The sequence below is a fragment of the Budorcas taxicolor genome, chromosome 4 (assembly GCF_023091745.1).
Source record: "Budorcas taxicolor isolate Tak-1 chromosome 4, Takin1.1, whole genome shotgun sequence".
Taxonomy (NCBI): Eukaryota; Metazoa; Chordata; class Mammalia; order Artiodactyla; family Bovidae; genus Budorcas; species Budorcas taxicolor.
In genome coordinates, this window is record NC_068913.1 from 71,658,061 (window position 1) to 71,668,533 (window position 10,473).

Genomic DNA, 10,473 nt, shown 5'->3' on the forward strand with positions numbered 1-10,473 from the left:
CTTGGCATTGTGTCAATGTTTAGAAGGGTCCTTTAGGGATATATACCCTAAAGTATTTTTAGAAGATTTTTCTGAGTTGATGAAGGTAGTGGGAAGAACAGGAAAGGAACAAACCCAGGCTTTTTTCTCCTCTTGACTAAGTCCCTGCAAAGAGCTGGCACAAGAATCACAAGAAATGATGTCTGGAATTTGTTTCAAACTAATGGGGGGAGGGACAAGGGGAGTGACAGATGAGCCAAGACTGGCCCTGCACTGGTGATTGTCATGCTGGTGACAAGGATGGAGTACAGGACTCCATTATCCAATCTCCCTTCTCTCCATTTGCTATTATGCGCTGGAAACTGCTCACCCTAACATGTGCTATAGACTAAACTCACTTCTGAAGGCTCCTAGAGGAAGCAGCTAAAAAAATTGGCAAGCATCCTCCACGAGGCTGAAACTAAGCCATTCAGTGTGACTGCCCACCAGGAGAAGCCAGGTATGAAAAAGGCCAGTGTTTCCAAACAGGAGACTCAACACCTGGGACACAAGGGCATGAACTCCAACCTGCAGGCTTTGATTTTAAAAGGAGCTGCTTCTCCCACATGTAATCCCCAGGTGCAGGCTGAGGGCCTGGGAGAGGGGAGGGCAGTCGGGGGGTGGGGGGGTGGGGGTGGGAGCAGAGGGACCAGGAGAGGGCAGGGCAGAGCAGAGGGGAGGTGGGGAGGGGAGAGCAGGAGAGATTCATGTAATGCTACATTACTCCAGCAGGCAGGACAGGCCAAGTGGCCTTCAACATGCATGATGTTTTTGTATTTTCTTCACAATGGAAAATTTCAAACACACAAAATAAACAGAAAACAATATAGCAAGCCCTCCATGAACCCATCATCCAGTTTCAAAAATTATCAACAATTTCCTGCTATTCTTTTTTGGTTTTGTTTTTTGACTGCACCCTGAGGTATGGGATCTTAATTCCCAACCAGGGATTGAGACCAGGAAGAGACGGGATCGAACCCAAGCCCCCTGCGTTGGAAGCGCAGTCTTAACCACTGGGCCACCAGGGAAGTCCCTTACCTGTTTTTTTTTTTTTAATTTATTTATATATATATTTTTAATTAGTCCCTTACCTGTTGTTCTTACATCACTAATCCCACCACCCCTCCCCTCCACACTACTCAATCATTCTCTCATAGTTTTTAGGTAGGGTATACCTGGCCAGAACTGTATAAACCTTAACTGCACAATTCTGACAAATGCAGGCACCCATTTAACTTGGACCTCAACTGTGAAAGAACATTTAAAGTTCTCAGACACTCCCAGAAAGTTCTCATATTTGTACCCTAGCTTCACCTATTCGAGAACTTAAGCATGAGTTAATTTTGAACTGCACTTATTTGCAAGTTAGTTCTGCATTCATTATTAGTTATTTTTGCAAGTTAGTTTCTCATCCCCAGCAAGGAACTAGACAGGTCAAGCTTTAACTTTAAAACAACACCTGGCAAACCAGGGCTCTAGCCCAGGTCCTGCTGCTCAAGCAGGTAACTTTGGCTCAGTCTATGAGCTCTTTTGGGCTTTAAATTCAGAAGGATAGTTTTCAACCAGGCACCGTCCCCCACCGACCCCCCTCCTCCCTCCATTCCTACATTGCTGGGCATCAAAAAGCCCTGAGGCAGTAAAACCATGGCTAAGATCAGGATGGGGTGGCAGAAGAATCATGTGGAAGTCTGAGAAACTGCAGACCCATCCCAAGCCCCATCTGAGAGGCTCTGATTCAGCCAGTCTCAGGCGGGGGCCCTGAAATTTACATTGTATCAAGCAACCGGGTAATTGACACAGTCACTGGGATGAGAAACCCAGCTCTAAAGTAAGGCTGCTAAGTCACTTCAGTCTAAGCAGCTCTTTTTTCAGATGAGCTTAAGGGTTCTGCCTCAACAAGCCCAAGGCCTCCTTGCAAGACCTCACAGTCATCCACCATTTCCTCCATATGTCAGGGGTTTCCTGGGAGTTCAACATTCCCCAGCTCTGGAGCAATGAGAGTAAATCACTTGCTGAATATCTATTACTATGCTAAAACCTGCACTAGCCCTTTAACATACAGTATGATTTAATGCTCAAGGAACTTTTCTGGAAAGAAGTTAATATTCTTTTACAATTTGGACACCAAGCCTCATGGAGGTTGCCCAGGAAGATATGGAGCTGGGATGGGGTGATGACTGGTTTTACATGTCAGTGTGGCCAAGCTACAGGACCCAGAATTCCATCAGATGCTAACCTAGTGTTGCTGTGAAGGTACTGAGGTACTGTGCAGATGTGGGTAACAGTGGCCCCCAACTAGGTGACTGAGTAAAAGAGAGTGTCTTTGATAATCCAAGTGGGCCTCATCCAATCAACTGAAAGTCTTTCAGGACAAAATGGAACAAAACTAAAGTCTCCCTGGGGAAGAAATTTTGCCTCAAACCTGCATCAGGAAACATGGGTTTGATCCCTGGGTTGGGAAGATCGCCTGGAGGAGGACATGGTAACCCACTCCAGTATTCTTGCCTGAAGATCCCATGGACAGAGGAGCCTGGAGGGCTACAGTCTATGCGTCACAAAGAGTTGGTCACGACTGGAGCTACTTAGCACACACACACACACACACACACAACCACAAAAGGCACACACACACAATCACAAAAGGCCATGCCTTCCTTGCCTCTACAACACTGACCATGATCTGCCAACCACCACCTGCAACTCAACCAAAAACCACCCAGGTGTGTACCGGAGCCTCAGCCTGCTTCAGCTGCCCAGAAGTGTATTTGAATATTACTGTACATCTTTAATTAGATTTTGAGAATAAACTATTTATATCGAAAGGCTACCACAAATGCAAGAAGCTTGTTTTTATGTTTCAATTTTTTAGTGGGTGTTGGGGGGGCAGCATAGTCTACCTCAGCACTTAAGAACAGTAACCTGTCTATTCTGGGCAAGATCATACTTCAGGCAATCCTGAGTTTCACCACCTGATTAATTATATGCCAACCTGAAAGTCTACTTTCCACTGCCCCATCCACTCAAATCAGCATTAAGCGGTCAGATAGCCCATCAAGATTTCATATATTTCGTATATTTGTAGTTGGGACTCTGGCCTGGAAGGTCTCAAGACGTGAGCTCTCAGCACCTGAGAAGCTCTGCAGAGTCAACGTGGAGGATGAATGAGGAGCTCAACACACGCTGATTGAACGGGCTTCTGCTCCTAATCCTGTCCCTGGGTGCCACTTGCACATTAGAGTGAAGACCCAGTTTCCACACTGCAGTTCAAAGTAGAGAACGCAAGTTCCATAGAAGAAATGTCACAAAATGCAGTAGGGCACAAAGGAAAGAACAGGAAATGCTCGAGGTAATAGTGGAGAGAAGTTAGAACTTAACAGCAGGACTTGAAAGAAATGAAAGGATGCATTCTGGGCAAAGGTAACCGAGTCAAAGGCAGGAAAGAACCGGCTATTTGGGGAAGAGGAAGGGAGAAAGTCAAAGTAGCCAAGTAGGCTACAGGTGTGGGCCAGCTGGAGAGATGAACTCAGAACAGGGAGCTGCATCAGATGGGGAGCCTTGAATAACAAAATAGCAAACTGGCAGGCAATGAGGAGCCCTGGGGGACTTCCCAGATGAAAACGGGAAAAGAACAAGGCATGCGCTGGAGACCTGTATGTGGCAACAAAGCACAGAGGAATAAGTTAGGAAGGGGCACTGGAGTGCCTCCAGCCCCCACTGAGTTAACAGCAGCTGCTAACATGGAGGGCTTACCAAGTGCCAACCCCAAAGAACGCATGTGATCTCTTTAATCCTCCTGAAGGGACTCTTACCAACCCATTTCACAGATAAGGGAACCAAGGGACAGGGAGGTTAACAAGTGTGTTCCGGATCATATAACCAGTCAGCAGTGAGGCTCCAGGGCCAGCACACTGACCACGAGAGCAGCCTGCCTGAGTCGCCCACAGGGGCAGGCCTGGGCCCTGCGCTCCAATTCCGAGTGGAGCTGAGAAGCAGGGTGAGCGAAGGGGAGACTCACACACTGCAGAGATGATGTCTCTGCAACCTACCACTTTAGGTCAAAGGCTGACTGGAAGAAGTCTGGGCTTCCTTGGGGTTGTGGCACAACAAGCCAGCCAAAAACCAGCTTTGCTCAAGAACTTACACCAAGTCTTGTTGCAAATGGTCCCACACGTAGTCCAGCTGCTTCTAGACACCGTGGACTTTCAACAACTGGTACCTCGTTGGTAAGCAAGTGGAACACCCCCAAGAGTTCCCCGAAACGGGAGATGGTGACCGCATAACGGATTGAACTGAGTCCGTCAAAACTGATGTGCTCGAAGTCATAACCCTCAGTACCCCAGAATGTGACCTTATTTGGAAACTGAGCCATTGCTGATGCAATTGGTTAGGATGAGAAGGTGGGCCCCTAATCCTATATGACTGGTATATAGAGGGAATACAGTACTTTATACTTTCCTATAAAGAGGGAAATCTGGCTACAGGCATGCGTACAGGGACAACGCCATGTGAAGAAGGCAGAGACTGGGCTGATGCAGTAAAAAGCAAGGGCTGCCGAAGACTGTCAGCAAATGACCAGAAACCAGGAGCGAGGCCTGGAACCTCTCCCTCACAACCTTCAGCCTTACCATCACAGCCTGGAGCCTCAGAACTGCTGAGACCCTTTCTCCACCTTTTTCCCTCCAGAACTGTGAGACAGTAAATTTCTGTTAAGTCTCCTGGTTCATGTTACTTTGTCGCAGCAGCCCTAGGATACTAATGGGCTTCCCAGGTGGCTCAGGGGCAAAGAATCCCTCTGCCAATGCAGGAGACATGGGCTCGATCCCTGGGTCAGGAAGATCCCCTGAAGAAGGAAATGGCAACCCACTCCAGTATTCTAGCAAATCCCATGGACATAGGGGCCTGGCAGGCTTCAGTCCATAGGGCAGCAAAGAGTCGGACACGATTGAGGAACTAAACAGCAACAACACTAATACAGTGACCCATGCTATTCCTTCCCAGGAGAAGATCACAGGTGCATCTTCACTGCATATTTTAGTAAGTAAAAAGTCTACTGTGAAACGTTGTACTGCAATGCATATCATTCCACAAAAGACTATTTCTGTATCATGGTTGTAAGTTGAAAACAGGCAAGAGTTTGAAATTTCATCTATCTCCAACTGCCCAGGCATCAGGGACTATCTTCAATTTTGAAACAGAAACCAACTTTCATTTTAACAATCAAGGACCTGCTTTCTCTTCCGTTTATGTACTCTTAGAAGCAAATATTGACTGTATCAGATTCTTCCTGTGACCTGAAGAAACCAACTCCAAAGGTCAGAGGTCCTGCTGGACCCCTCAACCCAGAAGGTCCCCATCTGTCCCACGGCATGAAACCACATCAAGATGACCACAAGCCCTCTCAGTTTTAAAGTGGCAACAGCTCTCTGAAATATGGCTGCTGGCTGTAAGTAGTCACCCCATCTTCAAATAGGCTCACACATTCAATTCTGCAACTACCGTTGATTTCTTTGTTTAACCAGTGCATGACTTTGAAGAACATGTGCCTCATAAGTTGTGAGTGAATGGTTGTGGTCAGGAAGGGAAGCTTGTCTGCCCTGGGGAATTCCACATACTGTTTGCAACTAATGATTAGCCTCACTAAGAAATGAAACCAAAGCTGTACTTCTTTTGATAGTTGGAAAATCCCCTACTCCAAAATATTTTTGCACAAGTACAAAAATTATGGAAAGTTATACTATAAAACCAGAATCTCCAGAACTCAAATGTAAGCCACCATAATTATCTATAACAAACTTAAGATGTTCTTATATCACAGCACTCCCTCTCTTTGAAGTTAACCTTGAGCATTTAAGGTGGGACAGGCACAGTTCTAAGCCTATTCCATGGTATGAATGTTTAATTCTCACAACAACCCTCTGCAGTAGGCACCTATATTATTCCTATCGTGCAGGTGAGAATAAAGCACAGATACATTCAGAAATGGCCCAAGGTCACAGAGCAATGCATGGTGTAACTGGGATCCCAAACCAGGCAGTCTGGCTCAAACCCACCCCACCTCCTTAACAGACAACCAATCAAGCTAGATACAGAGACAAACAAGACAAAATGTTGAGTGGGGACTGGTTAAGGAGGGTGTGTTGAGGATGGAGGCAAAAGAAAACAATCACATCCCAGGCACTAGGCTGGCACTTCACACATGCTTTTCCCACTTAATGGGCACGGCACCCGAGGGAAGCATTACTCCCCCACTCAACAGATGAGACACTGAGGCCTGAGGGGTTACGGTGGTCCATATGAGGGCACATTATTATGTGATGCCCCCAAACCCAGGTTTGCTGATTGCAAAAACCAGAGCTGTTTGGTTTTTTCAGTCCATTTTCTCCAGAGTCCTGGTTTCCAACTGTAACTTCAGCGTTACTGATGGTACAATTTGCTTTTTAAAGTCAATCCAGCAGTGGAGAGCAGTGGTGCTGGGGTCAGGAGTGGGGGTAATGCCCATTCCAGCTGCACGCTTGCACAGAAAAGTGCAGTGGAGATGCTTAATGTGCCAGCCTGGGAGTCAGGGGGGCTCAGGGCCTAGATCCACTTCTGGTACTAATTGTGCCGGTTTAGCCAAGCCCCTCAACCTCACTGGATCTCTATTTTCCAAGTATGAATTGGATATAAGGATGCCTGGCCCGTGGACCTCACAAGGGGCATGTAAAAGGTGTTACCAATGCAAGTGAACTGGCTGTGAAAACTGTAAGGTGCTCCACAGCTAATTATCGCCAGAATGAACAAAACCAGGTCATCCCAGCAGCTACCACAGTCCCGCAGGTCCACACATGTCAGCTGGGGGAGGTGACACCAGGAGAATGGCCTGGGGTGAACCTCACCCTCTTCCTTAGGAAATCTGGGCTCAGGGCATCCAAGGTCTGGCTCTGCCTAGGTCCCCAGGGCTTTCCCCCATGGCAGCCTTGCTGGTCTAAAGAGCTATCAACCAGGAGAGCCTGGGCGGGGGAGCGAAGTCCTTGAAGAGCAGCCTCCTATGCCTCCAGGTCCTCACACACTTGGCAGGCCGGCTGGCACTGAGCGGTGATGGGGGCAGGGTGCCATCTGGGACAGCATCCAACACTGGGTTTCATCCCTGGGTGGCACGGAATCCGGAAAGGGAGCGGCACAGAACTCTCCACCCCTGCACGGGGAGGGATTCAGGTGAGACCACCCCCCAGGGTGGAGACTGGAGGACCGAGGGGAAAGGACCTACCCACTCCTACCCTCCGTTTGTTCGGAGCCCACTGAGGCTCCCCCACCCCCATCCCATTAGTTCCGGCCCCAGGAAGAGGCAGGGATCGGATACATTTAACACTGAATCACCCGGCACTTGGGCACAATGACCCCTCTAGGAGAGGGCGGAGAAGCTCGTCTGGCAACTGCCTACACAAACAGGGCAATTCTGAAGAGCACCAAACAAACCAGTCTGGCTCCGTTTTGCATAAGATTGCACTCCACAAAAACAACGTCCAAGGAACTCTTGCTGATCAATACCAATTGCTAACACTGAGGTTTAGGCCAATTACAGAGGTCCCTTTGGAGGGAACTTTGGATAAGCCGATTTTTTGGTAATTGCTATGCTGTGTCTGTAGACACCAACTCGCCGTTGGGAGCACCAGACACTTCAGTCAACAGATTCTGGTGAACTTTGTTTTAAAAGGAAGTTAAACTGAAAGGTTTGAACCTACGAACCAAAGGAAATTTGTTAGTCACTAGGTGACTGTCAGGCTACCCGAGTTCTTTATGCTAAGGGGTTACACAAGTTCTGGGGGGAGGTGTGAAGAATCGTTAAGTACGAGCAGACCGGTCTGTCTGCGGGCCTCGGAGTGGACACTGACCACAGCCCCTCAATCCAGAGAAGCATTAAAAAACGAACTGCAATGGGTACAAATCCGAAGGAGGTGAGCACATTGGGCCGGGAGCGCGGTTAAGAGAAACGTGTATCCTCCCGGATACACGGTCCAAGGCCGCCTTCGGTTCCGGAAAAAGATATGTCATTTTACACGAGGTACTAAACGAACACAATGGGCCAGAAAATTTCCAGCATACTGTCCGCCCTCTCCACCCCCGAACTACTGCCCTTGATGGCCGTCAAACATAGGACAGGTGTTCTTTATAACCTAACTGATGACTTCACCCACTTGGTTCCTAAGAGCCATAGCGACAGCACTAAGCCTTCTTCGGTCGAATTCACAAACAGGAGAGGCTCACAGTTTTCCGCAAACCTGCAAACCCCACACGCCCGGGGGCGACGGGTGGAGGTGCGCAGGCGTGCCGCACCCCCTACCCCCGCCCGCCGCAACCAGGGCTCCTGGCCATGTCCCCCAGCACCCGCTCGCGTCCCGCTCTCCTGTTACCTCGCTCGCGTGTCCGCCGGCGTCCGACACTTGAGCCGTCGGTTCCGCGGGTGCCTTCTCCTCCTCCTCGGCGGCCAACGGGCTACTCTGAACCGCTCGCGGATCCCCGCCGCCAGCCGGCGCAGCCTGGCTAACGCCGTCCACGCCTGCACCCACTCCCCCGGCAGACGACGCGGCTGCGGTGCCGAGCAGCGCGTGCGCCCCGTCGGCGTCGCCTGCAGCCACGCTGTGCACCAGCCACGCGTCCACTCGGATGCTGGGGATAAAGGGGACCCCCAGCGCGCGCACCTCCCGGAGCAGCCGGCCCTCTGGCGGCGCCGCGGGGTCCCGCTCCCAGCACTTGGGGTGCAGCAGTTCGGCGCGCCCCCACCCTCCCGAGGCCGGGAAAGGACTGAGCGCAGAGATGTGGCTCGTCTGGCCGTTCCGGAGCAGCAGCTCATCTGCAAGCAGAGTGCGCGGCGGGAACAGCAGGTAGAGGTCTAGGTCCAGGTCCTGGCGGAGCTCCGCCAAGCTCAGCAGGATGGTGAGGTGAAGAAGGCTGCCGCCGTCCGACCACCACGGCTTCAAGTACTTCATCCCCCGCCGCGCGCCCGAGGACGCCCAGGCGGGCGCCCGCGGATCCCTGCGCTCAGGCCGCGCGGCTCTGGCACGTGCGGGCCCCGCGCGCCGCCGGCACCTGTCCGGAAGAGACAGAGCGGCGAAACAATGGACCTGGACGCGCAGCGGCCGTCGCGGGCCCCCGGAGCAGGGTACAAAGGAGGTTCCACCGCAGCCGGCAGGGTACCTGCGGCTGTGGAGTGGCGGAGGAGGAGCCACCTGCGGCCGGAGCTCGCCCTCTCAGGCTGCCTCGCAGCTCCGAGCTGCAGCCAGGCTCCGCCCCGGGCCGCGGGCGCCGCCGCCGGGGACACGCCCACGGCCGCCCAGGGCCGGCGCCCGTGGGAGGGGCCCGCGCGGGGCGGGCCCCCGCGCTCAAAGGCTCTTTATGCCCGGGGAACGCAAAGCTTCCTGGGAGCAGAAGTAGTTCTGGGCGCGAAGTGGCCTTCAACCCTGTGGTGGTCGGCTGGGCGGCTGTGGCTGAAACCGCGAGGTGGGAGTAGGGGGTCCGGGGTAAAGGTGGGTAGGAAGGGACAGGATGTATAGACTGAGGTGGGGGGGAGCGGGAAGTCGAGGCACTGGGCGGCATGCAGAGGGCTTCCACCCACGTGAAAGCACTGAGCTGGCACAGCAGGTTCAGATCCCAGCGCCACTACCAGTCGTGTGACCTTGAACGGTTACTTCTCTGTGCCTCAGTTTTCTTATCTGTAAAATGGGGATAAAAGTACCGTTCAATAGGCTGTGGGGAGATCAGGCAATGTATTGTAAAGCTGAGAGTTTGACATATAGATTCCAAAGCTGCCATAAAGATCAAACAAAGCTGTTATCTGTTCCCTCCCGCTTCCCCCGGCTTGCCCTGCCAGAGGCTAGGCCTTTCCTCACCATCTCCTTTGCTCCTTAAGTGAGAGTTAAGAGCGCTAGTGCTCCATCCTTACTCTGTATGCGTCCAAATCCCCCTTCTACTGCTTACTAGCTTGGACCTTGGACAAATTGGTCACTCTCAGTACCTGTTTCCTCACTGTGAAGTGGGACTAATGAGAGCACGCCTCGGGACACGTGTTGTGACCCCTAAATGAGGTGTGTATACCACCAACCACAGCACTGGGTAGATAGGAAGTGGCCTCTGAGTGTTACCCATCATTTGTATTACCTATTTTCCGAGGCTTAACCCAAAGATACATCCTTTGAATTTTCACCATTTGGAATTCTCTTCCCCCATCTGTTCTCCCACAATGATTTCTCCATATGCCAACATTGCAACACTTGGCACATTTCACTTTGCACTGTAGTTGAAATTGACCTGATTTGTCCATTATACATTCTTGAGGGCAAAAAAAAAAAAAACCTGTTTGGCTTACCTTTGTGCTCAGCACTGGGCCTTACCATTGTAAGTTTTGCTAACTCACTCCCTTCCTGGGGAGGGGGGAGGGAGGGATAGAGTGGGCATACCCAGCTGAGGGTTGGCAGTTGT

At 51.1% G+C, this 10,473-nt stretch overlaps 1 protein-coding gene across 1 annotated transcript in view; it reads right to left on the reverse strand.

Annotated features, from left to right (window-relative positions):
* NFE2L3 (NFE2 like bZIP transcription factor 3) overlaps nucleotides 1-8,984 on the reverse strand; it is a 31,417-nt gene extending 22,433 nt beyond the window's left edge. The window contains exon 1 of the mRNA XM_052639194.1: nucleotides 8,409-8,984. Within this exon, the coding sequence (XP_052495154.1) occupies nucleotides 8,409-8,984 (576 nt within the window). The remainder of the gene's footprint in view (nucleotides 1-8,408) is intronic.
* Between the last annotated feature and the right edge of the window lie 1,489 nt (nucleotides 8,985-10,473).